This window comes from Hylaeus anthracinus, unplaced genomic scaffold, assembly GCF_026225885.1.
Source record: "Hylaeus anthracinus isolate JK02 unplaced genomic scaffold, UHH_iyHylAnth1.0_haploid 27394, whole genome shotgun sequence".
Lineage (NCBI taxonomy): Eukaryota > Metazoa > Arthropoda > Insecta > Hymenoptera > Colletidae > Hylaeus > Hylaeus anthracinus.
Window position 1 is genome coordinate 106,286 of NW_026535197.1, and position 20,998 is coordinate 127,283.

Consider the following 20,998-nt stretch of genomic DNA (forward strand, 5'->3'; position numbering starts at 1 on the left):
CTACTTGTTATCCGAGTCAGAAGGCGATTGGTGCGTGCTGCGGACTACACGGAAGGTGTGCGAATCTGATTCTCTTCTCTTCCCCTTTACCTGATTCATTCCGTCTCCCTCTGGCGCTGCGCAGCGCCACAGAAAGTCGCCACTAATGACGCAAAGAGGAATGCTGTCCGGCAGCGCACGACCACGTCGGTAGCCATTTGTAATTCGTTAAGAAAAAGTTGAGAAAAAGTCGAATCAAAGTGTGATGACGGAGGGGGGAAGCCCGGCTACCTGCAATTAGTGATGCATGCTGGCAGCCATAATTAAAATTGTATGGGCCCCTTTCCCCCTCCCCTTGCCCCCTGCCTCTCCTCGGCAACCACGGCTTTCTGATTTTCATATCCCCTCGGTTCCCTCTTCTTTGTCACTGTACCAATTCAGTTGGCTGCGAAAGCTCGTCAAAAGTTCGTTACTATAATAATCGAGCTTCGTGATTCGCTACGTCGCCAGCTGCGGCCACAATTATTTTCACGCGTCTTTACACTTTTCGAGAAACGTAATTCAACGAAACGACTACTAATAAACAGCTAATCCGAAAAATGCCACGATACAAACTGTATCGTAGTCGCGAACTAACGACGAAGTTGTCCAGAAAAAAAAAAAAAAAAGAAAAACATTCTATCCTTACCAAATTCGTGCTCTTCGCCAAAGTTTGAAATTTGTCGGTGCAAGGATCCGAGAAAGGCTGGTCGATCGGGGGATTTCGTGGGGAAACCGCGTCTAAATTCCAGTCCCGAGAGGGCGAGCACAATACGCAACGCGGCGTAAAGTTAATGAAGTACGAGAACAAAGAAACACCTCTGGGTAATTACGTTTTTATTGCGGTCCATTCGGCGGCACCGGCTGGTGGTACATTGTATCGGTTCCGCAGCGATTTAAAAAATCGCGGCTGCTCGGGCGCCCCGTCCGACGATGACAGAGTCGACAGAATATTACAGAGGTTCGCCAGAGTTAATTCCCCCGGGGGCCCGAGGAGGGACTGTTTTAATTAGAGAATCTAATTGATGGCCGCGTACGGTGTGGCTGCCGAGCAATCCATAAACGACTTCTTAGGGCCGCGCACCTGGGCAACACGGCGTTAATTACTCACCTTCTGTGGCCTGGTCCTTCCATCTCTCGACTCACCCTTTTTTTTTTTTCTTTCTTCTTTTTTTTTTGTACCCCCTCCTCGTTCCTTCGTCATCCTCGGAGGTTTTTTTCTCCTATCTTTCCCTTTGGCGAGCCTCGAGAGAGAGACGCGGGGTTGGAGAATAAAAGGGGCTGCGGGGGGGGGAGGTGGGGAAGGAGGAAAAACGCAGGATCGACTGTCGAGCGAAAAGGAACAGGAATAAAGTGACGTAGGGAGCTAGGGGAGGTGAGAGACGAAGGGGAGGGAGTGAGAGCAACAAGTGTCTCCCGTCGCGAGGCGCAAAAGCATTCCTAATTACACCCCTGCCCTTGGAGCGAAACGAGACAAAAAGCGCGTTGATTACATTTTCGTATAATTTCATCGGTCGGGCTCCTTCGCCATTAAGAGCCACCACCAGAGCGCGCAAATTAGATCGATTCTTTAATGCCCCGGGCAGGCGTAATTGGTTCTCATTCTCGGAAGCTGACGATGAAATCGGATATCTGTCGTGTACCTGGCCGCGACCAGCGGGGACCGGTCAACGTAATTGCTTCTCCGACTGTTTTGCGGTTCCTGGACCGAAAAACCACCCCACGGGCCTCGTGGAATATCGTTAATGTCGCGACACGAGGTCCCCCACCCCCTTGTTCCCACTGTTAATGAAGCGAGAAACACCATTTGCCACCCAGCCACCTCGCGAGATTTTAATGAATCGTAACGCCGCGGCTGTTATTTTAACGCATTAACCCGCGTCGCGAAATTCGCAGAGCTCGGGCCGTTATGCATGTCGTGATTGCCTGCGAAATTGAAAATATTCGCAGCCGTTCGGGGCTCGCCGGGCTCACGTGACGACGCGAGCATTTATTTCGCCGCCTGTGATTGCAGACACGCGAAGGATGTCTTATCCTAGCGTAATGTCAACAATCATTTGTACACTCGCGACTCTTCGAATTCCACCGGGTCTCGCAGGCGTGGGTTAAGTATGGTTAAAATAAAAGTCTCCATTTCTCGCGTTACCTATCATTTTCTGTTTATTCTCCCTGTTCCAATTTGAACCGAATGAATTATCGCCGTGAACTTTAAATTTCGTAATTTGAATTTTTTATTTTTAAATTTCGTGTCCGCTGTTGCGGACGTCAGGTCTGAAAGGGGCAACGATCTTCTCTTTAACAAGTTACTTCTCGTACGACGTAAAAGACAATGTCCAACAAAAACGTGTAGTCCTTCGAATGTCTCCCAGACGAATGAAATCGTTATGTAATCGAAAATGGTGGCCACGTATCGCGGAGATATTTTTAATACCCTCTCTTCTTGTTACAGTGGTACAGAGTAAACAGTACCAAAGTTCGAGAGGATTTGGTCCGTTTATGGATTCCCCTAGGGACAGGTCCGCAGCGTGACCAACCTGACAAAACTGCCGAAATCTTCCTAACGAAATCCGCTGAGAAATCGGACTCTATACCGCTGCAAGCGTGGCATTCTTTGGCGAGATCTGCCTTGTCCTGGTTCATCAGCCGCACGTCCATAAATGGGTGAGTACCGGCCTGCTCGTAAAAATCGCGGAATGTACACGTTATTAATTCCCCCCATTCTTTTTCCCTCCTCGTTCAACGATACATTAAATGTTCCATTCAGTTTCGTAGACGCATGCGGGTTTCATTCTTATGAAGAATGATTCTTTGTAATGAACAATCTATATATATGCCTTGATCGAATGAAGTTAGTTGGTTTATTACCAAGTAGCGGTAGCGTACGTTGGATTATTATAGAACAGCGGAATTTTGATCGACGTTGCGCTGCGTTAGCATCGTTATTGCTACATGGTCGCGGAATGCCTGAAATTTATTTCTTATGTGGCATGATGTAACACATCGTAGAATTGTTTCGACTTTAAAATCGAAGCTTCGCAAACGATTGTTTAGCTCGCGTATTAATATAAAAAAAAAAAACAATTTTTTGAAATATACATATATAATTCAACGGTCTCCTTAAATGCACAAGTTTCTCTACGATAAATGGACAGGAACATGAAACGGGATCGGATATCTCGATGAGACAATGCTAATGCACCGATCGAACTTTTTTTTATTATTACTCACATTTTTCTGATTAAAATGAGACCAAACACGACGTAATTCGGAACGTATTTACTACGTATTGTCTCACCGAAATAATCCCGGCGTTGGTCGACATTTATCGCATGTCGCTCCGTCCTCTTCTTCATTCGCTGTCCTTCTCCACGCTCGAAGTTTGTTGGGAACACATTCGAGGATACAGTACGACTGAAGGAGCCATGCAAAATCGGAGACCCAAAACATTGCACTCGAGTGTTTTTATGTGTTTACACTTGACACGAGTCGAGCGTCGAACGTAGAAAAGGACAGATAGTGAAAGAGAAAGAGGTCCGAGACAAAAAGAAAACACTCGACGGAAGCGTATCAATCGGTGAGGATCATATTACACCGGTGGTCGGGGTTACTCGGGCGAAACTACGGGCAAAAGAAATAAGAATGTGATGGCAGCGGTGGGGTTGATATCTGAGAGACATACAGAGTGTCCCAGCCTAAGTTATACGGAGCTCTAACCCAAACCTATCGGCCGAATACAAAATTTCAAATATGGAAATTGCATGGTAAAATGGGCCTCATGTTTCAGCGCGAAGGAATTTTTGTTACCTTTGTTATTTAACGAGATATGATGGTCAAGTTTCGTTTTTCAAATGGAACTATATATATATATATATATATATATTTTTTTTTTATACCATGCGATAGTACTTTTCAAAAAGAATTCATTAAGCTTTAATGTATTTACCCGATTTTTATTAGTTTTCAAGCTATCAAAGTTTGCAAATTTTCAAGGAGCAAACTCGGTTTGACCCCTGGCGGTCCCCTTGATGCAGTAAGCACCATGCGGTTCTTGAAAACGATACGGAGGGTCTCGTTTGGGATTCTAGGCCCAACGAAGGAAAATGGAAAGAATTCCAATATTCGGGGGCTATATTTATATATGTGGGAGACGGATAACCACTGTGCGAGGACTAGAACAAAAACGTGTCCTCGCACAGCTGATAAGACGCGCACGCGAGCTGTTGGCTAATGTCAACGGCACCAAACGTCAACAAGACGTTTAAGCGTACGACAGGTGAGTGACCGGCGAGTGCGAAAGTGAGAGAGAGAAAGAAGAGTAAAGAGCAATAACTACGAAACCGTGTATGTAAACCGCGAAGGAACAAGAGAGAGACGCATTTTGTAAAACTGCGAGCAGCGTAAGAATAGCGAGAATTGTGAGTTGTGAATCAGCGAGAATTATTTAGTTTACCCATTTTTGTTACAATAAAAATTACTGCACACCCAGAAACACGTGGGATAATTGTCCTAACCGACATACTTAATTAGGTTGTCCCGAAAGTTTCTTTCGCGAGTCGCACTCAATTATTTGATGTGGTCGCGGTTCTATAAATAGACAATCTAATTTCATAGATATTCATGTTGTAACAGTAATGGAGCAAAATGAATCGTGCACAATTCAGTAATGTAACATAAAACATAAACTATCGTGCATGTATTACTTATTAATAAAGCGAAAGAAACTTTTGGGACAACCTAATAAATAAAATCCTTACATATATATCATATTTGAAATTTTGCATGCGGCCGATAGCTTTGGTGTTATAGCTCTGTATCACTTATACTGGAACATCCTGTATACATGTCGAATTGAGTAACCTCCACCTTGTCGACATCGATTAACAAGAAATCATAGGAGATCGAAGGAAGCAAAGTTTCTTCGATTTCCAAAGGCTTAATTACTTGGTTCGATACCACGAAATTCTGGGGTCCCTGGTGGCTCAATCCTTCGTCGACAAAGTCGCCACAGGTGTCGGAAACCTCGAGTTAGTCGTCGGATACCGTGTGCCTATCAAGTTGAACCATACCCTATCGAAATCAACACGCGCGACAGTTTTCCCCGCGGGGACGAGTTGGCAAGAATCGGGAAACGAGCGTTGCCGAGTTTGTCCGCGATTGGGAAGGCCGTGACCGAGGCCAACCAAAGGCAGATCGTTCGCGAAGTGATGAAAGGAGGCTTTCCCTTCTCGCCGGTTAATTAATAACCACGAAGATACGATCTCCGCCTATCTCGCTGTCCGATGAAGCTCGACAAGCTGGTGGCAAAGGCCCTGGCATGGCCGTGGCGTTGCCTGCTCTCGGGGCTCGTGAGGTGGGCCCCAACGGAACAGAAAGAGGGGGCAACGAGCAAGAGCGAGAGGGAGGGAGAGAGGAATGGTTATTGATGACCAGCTTTGTTTGCCCCCCCGAACCGTTTATTAAAATCCAACGCGGGTGATTAACCTCTCCCCGACTGCGTCGTCCTGACAGCTACCAGGCGGAACACCTCCGCAGCTCGGGGTGTGTATATAGGATTGACCGGGGAACCGTTTATTAAAATCCAGCACGGCTATCCGTGCTACTAGGCGGAACAGCTCCGCCGGGCCGCTTCATGAATTAGAATGATGTAGAAGTTTCTTCGTTGGCTTCCCGTCAGCCACGGATTGAGCAATTAACGCATTACGAACGCGGGGACGTCTCGGTTCCCGCGGCCGCGATGATAAATTCCCGTTAAAATATGGATTCTCTCGAAACCGTTTTATCGATCGTAAACCAGACGGGGGAACGAGACGTATCGGTACGAAGTGCAACCTCCGTAAAAGTCAATCCGTCGAGACAGTTAATATTGTTCGCCGTGCCGTAAACACAAGTAAAATATACGCGTAACCGCGGCGTGGCGTGGTTGGCGTGAAAAGTATTAACGGTTCCAAACGTGCGTGAATACGATGGAACTTGTTATTAATGGATTGGTAGCGTGGCGTGATGAGAAACAGTGGATACGCGATGGTTTAATTGCGTGTGTAATAAACCTTACGGTGCCCCGGGTCTTCAGGTAATACGATTGAGATAATTTTTGTAAATAAAGAATAAGAACGGGAATGCGTGATTGTCCTTGCCGGATAATTTTAGGAGCACTCATAGTTGCAGGAAAAGAAAATATGGGAGCGCGTCGGAGTGCCCGCGTGGTTGTAAAATGGCGAGAGTCGAATTTACCGTCCGTGGACTTTATTCTAGCCTCGCGAACTCGTAAAAAGATGTATCTCGATATTTATGCGCCATGTAGTTTAATTGGTGCTCGAACTAAATAAGTGATCCGAACAGTTACGATATTCCTGTGAGAAAACATCGCGAGTGGAGCTGGTACAATTCTCTCGGTGAACTACGCAGAGATTTTTGTTTTATTGTACACGTATATTGTAGAATCGATTCACGAGGTACCGAGCAAGTACATCCTAATATTAACACTTGCAAGATTAATTTCGCCAATGATCTAAAGCTGAGGTGGTAACAATTCGAAACTTGATTTAAGTAAAACAGTTTCACATTATTTTTCCCATTATCTGTATGTACGTCACTCGCGATAATTCTTGAAGGAAACCGAAAAGGTAGCAACGAGATATTACAGAACGATATAAATTGTCGGTGGCTCGACCGTAATAGAAAGTTCAGTAACGATCGAAACGGTGAGAACTGGACATTAACAATCTTTATCACTCGGCAATCTTCTCGCTACCTTTCCTTTTGGTTTCCTCGATGAATTGCACCTTCCGTTAGTTAGCGAACTTTTTGCTTCTTCAATTGATTCTGCTGATGCGAGTTCACTTGCTACTCCTCTTCTTGTCTCTGATGGTGGTTGGTCGGCGTGCTGTCGGGTAGAGAGAGATTTTCCTCGTCGGTACTCCGCGTACTCTGAACAGCATATCGAGAGACGCTAACTTTGATAAATTCACTCCAAGTGGATGAATGAAGGGATGGAAGAGTACTTTGTGATGAGCTTTGAAGATCTTTACCTCACGGTGGACATTGCACTAGCAATTGACGATTAAAAGAAAAAATTCATCTTATCGTAATTGAAGACAGAAATAGGAGCATCGTACGAAAAAGTAAGCAAGGGTATAAATATAATGCTCTGCGTTCCAAATTGCACCGTCTTATCGGTTGGCCGTGTGCCGTGAAATATTAAGATAATCTTCGTTTATGTTTCCAACCAGTAATCCGACGATATCAGATAATTTTGATCTTGCTTAATCTTTTAACTTTTGTGATCCCACATTTAAGTCCGTTTTTTTTTTTTTTTTTTTTTTTAACATTCCAATAAGCGTAAATAACTCGCATAAATTTTGCAAGTATTGATAATAAACACAGAGTGTGGACGATTACCGGCTATTTATCTTCGTCATCGCGTGTGTCCTTACGAGACACGCGTGATTAAACCACTTCTCCGTTCAATGATAAACTGTTTCCTGCATCGAACGATATCGATCGCTGCTACGTTCTATAACGTACGGGTTGCCTAATTCGATAATATCGCGTGTACGCGTGTTTTGACACGACCAATCATCGACAACGTATATCTTCATCATTTCGGACAGGGAAAAAATATGCTCCGATGGAATTACTCGCTATAATTTTCAACTTCGTGGATACTATACATCCTCCGAAAAGCAAGTCGACAGTACGCGTACCGTAAAGTAAAAATTGTTTATCCAACGGGATCAAATAAATGGTAAATATAATTGCAAAGTCGGCTGACCGTGACGATGACTCGCCACGAGTTAAACAGCAATCAGGAGGTTTATTATGCGCATCTCGTGGGGAATTTCGCGTGGAAAGTAATGGTATAAACTAGGATGAGAAGAACAACGAAGAAGTCACCTGGATGACGTTCACGTGACGTTACGACACACTCCCGCTGAGAATATTCATTACATTCCCTTATGGACGATCCCCAGCATCTTGGTAGCTCCTTGCTTCGAGGCCCGTTCGCTCATCTCACAAATTAATCATAATTAGCGGCGAGAAGATGTCCTCCGTCGGTTCCATCCCGAGGGAAAGAGACGGGTGGACGGTAAAAAAAAAACGAATGAAAGGAAGAGAGAGAGAGAGAGAGAGAGAGAGAGAGAGAGAGAGAGAGAGAGAGAGAGAGAGAGAGAGAGAAGGAGAGGAGACCGAAAGAAAATCAGCCGCTCGAAGCGTGCATCCGCTCCTCGACTCTCGACGAGGGTCTCGACGTGGCCTTTTCGAATCTCCACGCTATCCTGATTTTATTTTCGGGGGCAAATTGCGCGCAATTTTCGACAAATGGGCAGGTGTCCGCGTACGAATCCTTTCGCAGCTCCTGACGTCAATTAACAATGATTGGTCGCCGTCGAATGGTTATTACTTCTAATTGTCGGCCGGAAATGTTCTCCTCTAACCACAAGTTTCTGTTATTTCCACGGTTTCTTTGATACTATCTCGATGCAAATTCGGTTGTTAGTGGCTGTTTGCTTCGCGAAACACGCGGTGATTATACCCCGTCTGTCACTGCTCCCTGCTCTAATCCTATTATTCCCTTGGAGCGTTCGAATATGCGACGCCGCTTTCGATCTCGCCGAGGAACGAATCGAAAGCGATAATTCAGATGAAAGGTGATGTTACGTATCTCTGCGTATTTCGTAATTAAAAAGTAACATCGAATTCTACCGGAATCTTCTTCCTCGGAAAAAGAAGTAATCTGTAAAATGAAACTATAAATGATGTGAAAATATATGACATGTATCTTGCTCTAAAAAAAAAAAAAAAGAAATGGTTGGATGGAAAGTATTAGAAATAAACCAGAAACGGAGGTGAAAATTGTCGCGTCGGTGGTAACAAAGTCAAACAAGAAGATGGAGATCTATCTGGCTCGAAAGTTAGACGGAATCCAGTAGCCAGTTTTTATGCTCGGGCCCTACCATGTACGGAACTTTAAAACGACCGTGAGTACCTGCTAGAGGATGACGACCGTGGGAGGGGGCTGTTTAGTTCCGTGTACCACCTGTTATCTTCTTGCCTCCTCTTCGAACTCCCCTTTGTTCACATATACCTGACTCACGGAGGGTGACCAAACGCCCAACTCTTGTTCCTCGCGCGGTGTCCAGCCTGGGCGATGGCTTTCAGATCAGTTTTTCAATTTGTAACGGGAGGAAGACTCAACGATAGAAAAAAAAATAATTATTACGAGAACGTGAATTAGAGTTCCATATTTTGTGGTAAACGATTTTATATTTGTGTAAAACAGCGGGAATTTACGTGAATCCAAAGTCTTCTTAGTTAAAAGCGAAGACGAAAGCTCGACGAGCTCCGAGTTTGCGCAAGGGGAAAGGGTTAATGAGCAATTAGCAAGGCGCAAACTCGGAGGAGGGTGGTTTCAGCGAGGGCTGGGTGGCGTTCGTTAAACCCTCGGGTACCGCCCCTCGGTTATAATTAGTGGTCATAGCTGGGATATAGAGACGAAGCCAGAAATCGTTTTCAAGGGGCCGACGAGGCGGCGCCCACGCGCTTTTCCATTAGACGCGAGAATTCGCGCCTGCGCCCCTGGATTAATTACGGAGAGGGTTGCCAATCGGAAGGAAAGCCAGAGCGCGCGGTCCGGGCGCGCAAACTCGCTAATGATAATTATTGACCAATCGCAGGATGCTGCGGAGAAAGAAACAAAAAGAAAGTGCCACGGAGAGGAAGAGTTCAGGTGGCTCCGGGGGTTGGACCGTGGAAAATGAACTTTTGCGCAGAGAGAACGGCTACAAGGGTAATCGGAAAACGTCATCGATACTTCCTCACGAATTAAGAAATTTTTCTCGAGATATTTGTCTATATCGAAATTTATACATATAGACGCATTATACAGCGAATAATGAAGTACCTCGGGAGAACGAAAAGCGAAAAACTTTGTGAATTGTTTTAGGATGGAAAATATTCTTAAAGCCAACATTTTCACTTATTGATTCTGTGTTTCTGCTTCTAGTTAATGAGTTTCCAAAAAGCAAAACGTTTTCCTTAAACAGGCAAACACCCTCGTGCTCACCCCAAAAGGCCATCTAAATACAAATACGTAAGCTTCCACTAAGGCCTCGTGCATTTTAAAATTTACAAAATAGAATTTCAATCTGAAAAGTTACAAACTGTGCCTGAATACATAAGTACAAGTGTTAACTACGGTTTCTTGGTCAAGTATTAAAAGAGAAAACTAAATAACCGTAACACCTGGCGCATAGTGAGTATCAGCGATGCCAGTTGCATACCGGAAGCACGAGCGCGGAGTGGGGGGCAACGCAGAACGACACGACGTTTCACAACGTAATAATTACTTGAAAGTTAAAGTAGGTAGTTGTCGAGGGTAGAATTATTACGTAACCGTCGATTAAGGATACACCTTTTAAAATTTAATGGAGAAATTGTCGGTCAGTGAATATTAAAGAAGCCAATTTAAAAGAGAACATTTAGGATAGGAAACAATCAGTCTGCTCGAGTTTATACTGATTGCTATTCGATGAAAATGAGTTTGAAATTATCGTTCCTCGCATCGTTAGCTCTGCATACATAAGCTCGTCGAAACTAAAACTGCCGGAACAGAGGAAAAGATTTATAGAGCAATCTGAAGTGATATAGTAAATTTACGTACTAATATCCTACTTATCAGTAGCGATTCTACCGAGAAAATATAAGGTTGATTTATCTGTAAGAACATTAAATACACTTGGAGTGGAACTCTTGCAACGAATTATCTCCACATTGCAAGTTCAAGTGAGAACGGATAAATGAAAGATATCTTTATCGTCGATAACAAATTCTTCGATTTACTTCCATTAATGTAAAACACAAACAAATACTTTTTGGAATGAAATATAACAGTTAACTGGTTTTTCACCCCCGACTAAGACTCATTGCTAAACAGATCTCATACGTAATCTTTTAACCACAAAAGTGTTTTAATTAAACCAAACGAACTAACGATTAAACTGTTATTGGTTTTTCTAGATATTTGTACCATTTTTATAAAGGATGAATAATGTTTGTCCGTAGGAAGATGCACCAGCAGCATTCCGTCACTAGACGTAACGTAATTGCAAATATGGGCGTTTCTGGAGATCGAAGCTACCCCCGATTGGTACAGCCGCGCGTTTGCGCTGTGCTAATTACTCATTAATCCTTTCGTACGAAGCGCATGCTCGATGAGGAAACCGAAACGTCCCCGAACCGAGGGGGTGTGTCCCATTCATCTTGCGCAGTTTTCGAGGATCTGTCTCGTTCCTTAATTTTCAAATTGGACCCAGATCGAAAGATACAAGTCTCTCAGACTTTAATCATCGCCGATATACCCCGAGGAGAGCAAAATCGGCAACGGACACTTCCATAAGCATCCCCTGTAGGTGTAAGTGGTGATTTAACGTTGAAAGGATTGGCCCGATTATTATAGAAAAGATTTGGAACTTTGTTTTACTTGTTTGCTCTAGTTACGCTTAATAATGTGTTATGTGTGTTTTCGTGTGCAAATTTTCGACGATTCGACAGACCTAGACTAGACAGACTTAATCGTAGTATGTTAAATTAACACCACGAATTATTTGTGAAATTCTCCAAAAATTCTGCTTTCTATGTCCATTTCTGTCACAGGGCATTAATGAGCCTTGTTACTCTCCTACCACCTATGTCCCACGAGAAACTGGTTTGTCAGACTGACAAAATATGAGAATCAATTGAGCCACGATTAGGGTAAGGGTTTTTAAAACGCACCCTTAGGGATACACGCGATACATACAACCAATGTACGAAGCCGAGTTGTGTAATGCACTTACCGGCGACCTAACTCGCAATTTTCTATTTAAATTATAACTCGATGCCGATAATAGCCGTGGAAAGTACATATTTAATATCCGTGGAACTCCGGTCTTTATAAAAATACATAAAGCCGCGGCAAATTTTCCTCGAATACGGGAAATGGTATTAGGGTGACCGAAAGGTAATCAAAATTGTATCAACATTTATTTACTAAAGAAATCTTAAACACTAATCAACAAAATAATTTCCATCATTGTCCAACAGTTTTTGCCAGCGTAAAACTTTTCCAAGTCGAAGACATTCTGATTACTTTTCGATCCCCCTAATATTTAATAGACTCGGGACCAGGATACGCGTGACTCGCTCGGTCACGCTTTATTCTGAAAACAAACCAATGAAAGGAAATTACAATTTCCGTGATCGAACCAAAAGCGTACCTTCGCGATAGCGTGTCCGTATCGGTCGCGCAGCTTGTCTTCCCCGCATACATCACTTCAAACCGGTATTTCCGCGGGGGATCATAACAACGGTCCAGGCGTAAGAACGACCGTGTCACGGTTGCAACCCTTCGAATTACATATGCACGGTTGTCGAAGTCGTTGGTAAGAGTCGCGAGGTCTTGGATCGCGTCACATAAATCGAACGATATGAGCCTGCTCACCAATTAGGGTGGCCTTTAGTGCCGGAATAAAAACCGAGCACGCTTGGTGGCGATCCCCTCGCTACCATGCAGATTCGCCTAACGAACGCCGATTCCACGTACCTCGATACCAACGAGTTACACGGAACCGAGCGCAACCGAACGGACCAACCTCTGTCTCTTGCTCTATACTCGCTTACGTGCACATAATGCATACGGTGCATCCGAGCTGCGACGCAACGGACACCTCCGCCTATCGCGGCCGATCGAGAGATTCACAAGCGTGGCGAACGAAAGGTGGCGCGCTTATTACCAACCCGGTGGTATATCTCATCTCGCGAAGGTTAAACGTTCCTGTTGCGACCAGACTGAATTGCGAATGACAAGTAAACCACAATCCGAGCTTACACGCTTAAATATCACGATATTGATTTTATATAAGGTATGCGTTTTCGGAGAACACCTTGTTTCAAACAAGCAGTTTGAGCAGAATGCGGTTTAACCGGTAAAGATTACCCGTGTCCCGCTAAAGGTGATATTTCACCCGATATTTTATCTTTAGATTAACGACTCCGTGCGCTCGGTGCATAATACATTCAGCTGCATTCGCGTTGCAGCGCCACTGATATCTACGTATCGCATTCGATCGCGAGAGTTATACCAAGGAAAGGTGTGTTACGTTCATTGTGTACATTGAACACGTTCAGGAAGAACTTGCATTTGGAAAAGGATGTGTAACTTATTATATACGTTACAGTCGATAAAATGAAAGGTTCCGGCGGTGGAAGATACATTGACCTTAGACGTGGCGATCGAAGGAAACTAAAGTTGAAGAAAAGATACCCTCGAACATTAATACCCGTGATTCGATATTTAGAACGACTTTCCACGAGGACTATAACACTCACATTTTTTATTTGTTATCGTTACTCAAAGATTTGCGTTTCAATTAACACCAGAATATTAATATGTGCTGATACGCTTCTTTTATGTGCGTATGATTTTAGGTACACGTTTGTTACATAATCGCTTGTATCTGTTAAATGCCAATATGTTTGCAACTTCGTTTAACAGTTAAAATTTCGTTGACTTATTCGTGGAAGCCATCAGTTTCATGTTTAATTCGTTTGCTATCTAGACGAGAACTTTTCCTACCTTTGCAGCACTCTATTGGCAAAAAACACTCTACCTTACATTTAAATATTTCATCGGACGAGGACTACGTGCTAAATCGCGATATTTAAGACGTCTGAAATTCAGAACCGTCTCGAAGGAAAAGAGAGACTTATCGTAGACGACGTCGAGGAGAAAGGAGTTATAAAAGTGTGTATTTCCCTCGCGAATAGTCCACTTTGTGCTGTCATACGCTCCCATAACCTTCCGTGACAAGCTCGTTGAATATCCGACGAAGTTTCTAAAGTTCTCCTGAAATTAGAGACCGATATCTTACATCGTAACTACACGTTTCAATACTAACACTACGAATCCACGATCAAACCAAGAAAAAAAACGACAAGTACACGCAGTAAGTTCGAAAATTGCCATCTTTCCGACCAGCAAATCAAAGATTCGACAGAGAGAGAAAAAATACCGTCGCCTCTGTAATTTTCGAGGAACCGTTTTCAAAATGGCATCTTATCGCTACGATAAACAGACTTTCCCGAGTTTTCTCACAAACCTCCAGCGGTGCCGATACTTTTATTCGTCACTGTGTATCGACCCCTTCAAAAATTGACGCGTGGAAACAACAGGAAAGGAAAAGCATCGCGAATTTCTTCGGTCGCACCCTTCAGGACCCGCGCGGCCAGGGGGTGGCGGTGAGGTTGAATTGGTTCGAACGGATACGCGAAGCGTGATCCACGAGCGCTTCGGACACACTCACGTGCAATACACGCGACACTCGTCGTGTCGTAACGTACTGCACACCAACGCGATAAGAGAGAAGAAGAAAGAGAGACATTTTCTTGGGAGAAGCGGGGGAGTTTCGAGTCTGATAAAGGAGGGGGATGAAAGGAGACGAAATGGGTGGAGAACAAGGAAATCGAAGGGGATGAGAGAGAGCCGGGAGAAGGAAAAGAGAGTATGCGAAAGACTCGCATAACGATCCCGTTTAAGAATCCCTCCTCAACCCTCCCGCGACCAGGGGCGTTCCTAAAGTACTTGCCGCTCGGGTGCCATTTCAAATTTGCTGCTCTCCCCCTCTTGCCAAAAATTATTCCATTCGATTATACTTATTTATTTGAATATGTGTCTTTGGCAAACGAGTATGTAAGATAATGAAAGGTGTAAAATATGTAACTTGAATGCTAGTAATAATAACAAGGGGTAGCGTAACTCTAGACGAAAAAATGAAAAATTTAACTAAGGCTACGATGAAATACTGTGCATTTAAATATTGCGCTAATTAAACTTAAATTGCACGATGCTAAAATCCCTGGAATCGTCAGATCCTCGGTGATATTACTAAATTATAGACAAATATTTCCGAAATTGATACAATTCAAATATTATTCGTTCCTTTCATTAATTCGCAAACGTGGCTGGAGCTTAAATGCACAGTATACATATCGCCACGGCACGAGTTAGATCGAACTTGGAATAAGACTATCTTCTTAAAGTTTTCCAATAATTCTTTTAATTTATTAAACAACATTAATAAACGCTTTCTGCCTCTGCCACCCTCCGGATAGCGTCTGTCCGCGAAGAACCTTTAACCCTCCCCTCTTCCCGCTTAACTCGTAGCGAAGCCGGGCGAAATAACAGGCACTCGTGCTGTACTCGCCATCCACCCCCGCCACACCTCCGCCTCTACCACCTCCACGCTCGGAGGACAGCATTTGCAAAACTCCGACGTGTATAATAATAATTACTGGCCGCGGATACTCCTATCCACCCTTTCTCCCCGTGACCCTCTCTCGCCGCCACCGCTTGGACAGATGGCGTGGCCTCCCCTCCAGGAATCGTGGACAGGGTGGTCCGTGGTCCACGCCTACCCAGCATCCCCAGCTCCGAGCGACGTCTGCCTTCCCCTCTTCTCGTTTTCTCGTCCCTCTCTTGCATCCCCCTCGGAACTTCTCCAATCTCTCACACTCGCGCTCTCGATACACCCAGAGCCGAGGGAACGCTCCGCAGGAGAGAAAAGCCGGCTAACGAGAAGCCTGGGCACGGGCAGGGGGGAATGCTAAATAGACGTTATGCTCCTCTCTGTCTCCTCCATTTTCGCTCCCCCTCGTTTTCCTTTCCTTCGAGACACCGTCCTCCCCTCTTTCCCCTTCTTTCCTCGCTTCTCTCTCTTTCCCTCCGTCGTCGATTCCGCCCCACCACCGCGACCATCCCCCACCGCGAGACGCGATTTCTCGTGAAATAAGCTCGCGAATCCCCCCACCAGCCGGTGTATAAACACACGAGGGTCGACGGAAAGGACCGAACCAGTCCGAGAATTCTTTACATTGTCGCTACGAACGCACACCTTATAGCTGCGCGTCGCGTCGTTACCCTCTTCGTTTGTGTACCATTGTACGTACGTGTTTCCTTCTCTTCCTCGTGCTCTCGTACGCGGACCCAAAGCGTCGATTGTATAATCGCGGCAAGAGAAAGAAAAGGAAAGGGAACCCGCCGAGGGAGGATGAGGAGCGATGATATCGAAACGAAAGACCTCCTCCGCTTCCTCGACCGCTTTCTTTCGCATAGTCCTGAGACTTTTTAGACAATTCTTCTTTTTCGTACTCCCTGATGACGACGGGGTCGGGAAAAACCGCGGCTCTAGACGCGGAGCATATAACGCTTGTCAAAATTTTGCACTTTGTTAATATACGGGGGTCGCAATTATATTTACCACGGTGGAAATATTTCAACCCCTTGGTTACACTGACGTCACCATCGCCGCATATGTAACATGCTCCACAGCTTGGAATTTTATCTATATGGTAACGCAAACCGAGATGATGGAATAAATGAGATTTAAATTATGCTTATAAATGTTTGCGCGAGGGTTCAAGTACCAGATAGAAAAGTGTCCAATAACACTTGAGTATTAACGATTTATATTGCAGTCAACTTTTGTGAAAGTTGATTTAGGAAGTATCGCGTGAACAATTTGCAATACAAAAATATCTAGAAAATCAACGAGGGTAACTCGTCGCATTACAAATGTTTACAACGAGCAATCGACATACACGTGCTCCAAAATGAAAAGTTTCGCAGTCGATTAGAATTTTTAAGCGTGCCGGGGAGCCCCTCCGTGAAAGTTTGCGTATCACCCGTAAAATTGTTCAAACTTTCGCGATCCCCTTGCTCCTTACCAATTCAAAATACATTTTTCAGGGTGGCAGACATTGATTGAGTACAGCCAAGGAAAGTAATATCTCTAGAATTCACCGAGTCGAACTCGAAGATTTTAAACGTAACGTTGGATGCCACGATAATAGTTCACTGTTCTCCCATACTTTGGTCGTTTTCGTGATTAGATAACGAGTAACAATCGAAGTGCATTTCGTGAGTATGTTAAAGATAAAACAGCTTATCGTAATCGTAGTCAGAGTTTGTAGCGAACTTGTAGTAAACACGTAATGCTAGTCAAAGTAATCCACTCTTACGATAGAGACGTAAAGTGAATAATTATCCCAATTTTTATTAATTTCCGCCATTAATTCGTTAGTACCTCGCTTTATATGACACGCAACGCTATTAGGTTATTCCATTTACGACGTAAACGATACGTTTTAGCGAGTTTCACGCGTAGAAGCGACAAAACATATTCATTTGCTAGAAACATGAGTGCTAGAAAAGTGTAGTATTGCTTGTTTAAAAAATTTCAAATGAAAACGATGAAAGAGTGTATTCGACATGGTAGGTATGCTACACGAAGTGAACTGTGTTTACTATAAACACATCAAACATTAATGTAAATTCGAAACACCCATGGAATTGGCCGAAGACATTTTATAAACTAACCGAAGCAAACCTGTAGCGCAATCGTTAAATAACTGCCACGAAAAACTTAACCCGACTCGTTCTGCTATCCATTGTCATTTGAGAAATACTGAAAAGACTGTGAATATGCTCGATGAGCACCGCACGAACTGTCAGCAGTCAGCCATCAGCGAAAGATGTATGTTCGCTCGGTTCTCTTCAGTTTAAAAAATGAACTGTTTCTGAACCGAATTGATACCAGGAATGAAAAATAAGTATTATACAGAGAACTTCTCTACGAAGATCCATTGAGAAGTTTCATCCCATGTCGACCTTATTACAAACAGAAAGGTAAATAAGTGATTAGAGAACAAAAATTTGGTTCTACGTGAGATCTTGCTCCAAGTCACACCTCGATAGTCTGCAAAGAAAAGATGAGAAATGAATATAATAAGAGAAAATGACCGATACCGTACATAGCAATATTAAATTGCAAAAAGAGACGTGAAAAAAAAAAGATTTGCACAAGAATAAGCAATACGAGTAATCCGTTTATCATTTTGAAGAAGTTCGAAAAATCGATCTCGAACAGCCGAAGATGTCGAACGTGTCCCGAGAAGGGGAAAGAAAGATGACGTTGGAAAAAAGGAAGAGAAAGGTCAGGACATCGCGTTGCTCGTTCAGAACGGCAAACGAAGGTAAAGATGACTGGATAGATTCCTTAAGCGTTGCTCCAATCAGATCCCATGTCACTCGGTTCATTAATCCATTCAGGGTGGACTCTGAAAAGTCCCACGTTGTATTACAGAGTTACACTCGTCCGAATGTAACGACGTGAATATATGTATAATGGCGTTCGGAACACGAAGAATCTCGAGCGTGACGAGATTCAATCAAATTATAATTGTACCGCGTCGATGTACCTTTTAAAACGGTTCGCGTTGAATCAAAGTTTGCATCTATAAATACACGCTTGTTACTTTCTCGACGTAACTGTATTAACACGTCGAAAGCCGGATACACGCATTGCTCGCATAGCTCGTAGACTGACTCATAGATTTTGTCCACATGTTCCTAGATGTTGACTCGTAACACGTTATCTCTTTACATTTAATTCTTTTTATTAAACTTTCTCGTTTCTGTTGGATAAACCTTTTTAAAATCGGACTTCGCGTTAATGTGTACGTAATATTAGATACAAATTTTGTTTATCTCTGCATGGGATGTCCTAATAGTTGCAGCTTTTCGAATGCAAGTATCTGATGCGACCTAGAAAACAATCCTGTAGGTAGCGATTCGTAAATTATTTGGCTAATTATATTTCCATTAGGTTGTCCCGAAAGTTTCTTTCGCGAGTTGCACTCAATTATTTTATGTGATCGTGTTTCTATAAATAGACAATCTAATTTCATAGATATTCATGTTGTAACAGTAATGGAGCAAAATGAATCGTGCAGAATTCAGTAATGTAACATAAAACATAAACTATCGCGCATGTATTACTTATTAATAAAGCGAAAGAAACTTTTGGGACAACCTAATACAAGACAATTAACCAAATATTTAAATTAATTCTTAAAATAATTACATTCAAAGTGTTGCATTAGAAAATACTATTTTAAATGCTTGTTACTACAGTAGTTCATTATGGCACCGCTAGATAGTACTATAAAGTGTCACGGTTAATTGGCCGGTAATTTAGCAGCTGTAAGTTGGTGAAACAAGTAGAATATACATTTTACCGGTAAAATCGAATCGCTACCTATAGGCAGACGCGTATCGTGTCGATGTCATTAGGTGTGTTTTTTGTAATGGCCAAGCGTACCTTCAATTATTTGCGCGACCGCTATCAGAGGGGAGAGAGAGAGGACAAATCAAAGGAAGAATGGGGAAAGAGAAAAAGAAGAGGATAGGTGTATCGAGAGCTCGCGCGGTAATCCAGCAGAAAGCAGCACGGTTGAAACGGAAGATTTGCAAACAATAGGTCCGAAGCGGGGTGGATTCTTTAGATGGCGGCTTGATACGCATCGCATTTACATATTATTGCTATTATTAGGTAAACGGTCCTTCGAGCGCCTCTTTAACACTACGCGCTCGCCCTTCTAGATATTTTACGAGCGACCGCGAGAGGCCCCCACCGATAAAAGCCGAGGTTGCAACAGCGCCGTCTATCGGTAGACAAAAATTGAACCACCACCCGGACCGAGTAGGTGGCTGGAATTGTAAATAATCCCTCGAATCGCTGGAAAAAGATACTTATCGGGTTTACGCTCGGTAACATTCTATCCCCGTCGACTGCCTCTTCGCTTTTTGCACCGCGCGGTCCGCTCGTCAAACGCCAAAAATACCTTCAATCGCCCACTCGGTATTTTAACACTTTACCGACCGGTAGCCTATTAATAGGCTCTTTGTTGCCGACGCTTACCGACCGACACTTGTGAATCGGTTTTTATGGTAATCGATGCTTTGTTAAAATGACATTACATTCAATTACGAATATAAGAATTAAGTAAAGTGTTAAGAAAACAATATCCGTTGACTTCGGTATATGACCGAATTTCGGTATATCAAAGTAAAGTTTATCACGATCACGCGATACCTATTCGTTTTGTCTATTTCTAGCCTTCCTATTTTACAAATATCTGTCCTTCGTTTTAAAAATCGAACAAATCTCCGTTTCGATTTAAAAATCTGTTGGCGGCGGTTAGATCGCGTAAGATCGACTTTTTAAAGCTGGCAACGCTGGATACGCGGGGCATCAGAGCTCTCTAGACCGCGTGACGCCGGGGTCGAAATTAAAGATGCGGCTTCGGAAGGTACGGGGCCCCCGACGAAGTCGAGGAAGGCAAAAAGAAGGAAGGCGAAGAAGGGATCGGAATCGCTCGATAAAACAGGGCGACGTTGGAACCACCGATGGGCCCGGAACGATTCGAAGGGGAGAAACATTGGGCCCGGGGTGGAAGGGGGAGGAACCGAGTACGTACACACAATGGGGTCCAAGAAGAGAAGCCGAGAGCAAAAGCGGTGAATTAATTGTCGCTCGCGCCGCCGACGAAGCCGCTACGATCCGCAAGCCTGATTTGTGAGCCGCACGCGTGTATATCGTATGTGTATCTCCCCCCTGTTCGAACTCCTCCCCCTTTCTCCTTCCCCTTCTCTTTCGTTTTCTCCTTAGCTCTCTCCCACTCTTCCCTTATCCCTATTTCTTTCGTTCCCCTCTCGCTCTGCCGTCTTCGACGGCAACAAGGAGACCCGTGTAGAAGACCGCGACGATGGTGATGGAGACTGACAATGGAAACAAGCACAAAGAACGACAGAGTAAACAACCACACCACCACCACCCCACCCCCCACCTCCCACCACCCGCCGGAGAAAGAGTGATACAGGGTGGGGGGGTGGGGGGGGGGGGGGTAAACAGGAAACAAAAGTGCGGATGGCGAGCAGAAAAACGAGGAAAAAGTATATAAATCGTGGAAGAGAAAGAATCGTCAGCATCCATCGAAGGGAGAAAGAGCGAAGTACCAGAAACTGAAAGATGCTACGAAAAATGCACCGACCGCGAGTCCCCCCCCCCCCCCATATCCCTCCCTAAAACCTCTACCCCTCTCCCCG

At 44.0% G+C, this 20,998-nt stretch overlaps 1 protein-coding gene across 3 annotated transcripts in view; it reads left to right on the forward strand.

Annotated features, from left to right (window-relative positions):
• The window catches only part of LOC128893374 (uncharacterized), a 29,409-nt gene extending 8,459 nt beyond the window's left edge, over positions 1–20,950 (forward strand). The window contains exons 2-3 of one of the 3 annotated variants that reach the window (XM_054154287.1): positions 2,468–2,679; positions 11,080–11,428. In XM_054154287.1, coding sequence (XP_054010262.1) covers positions 2,468–2,679; positions 11,080–11,203 — 336 coding nt within the window. In that variant the 3' untranslated portion in view covers positions 11,204–11,428. Of the gene's footprint in view, positions 1–2,467; positions 2,680–2,782; positions 3,138–11,079; positions 11,429–16,798 lie in introns of those variants that run through there. The other 2 variants (XM_054154289.1, XM_054154288.1) reach the window with 2 other exon arrangements.
• Positions 20,951–20,998: the final 48 nt, after the last annotated feature.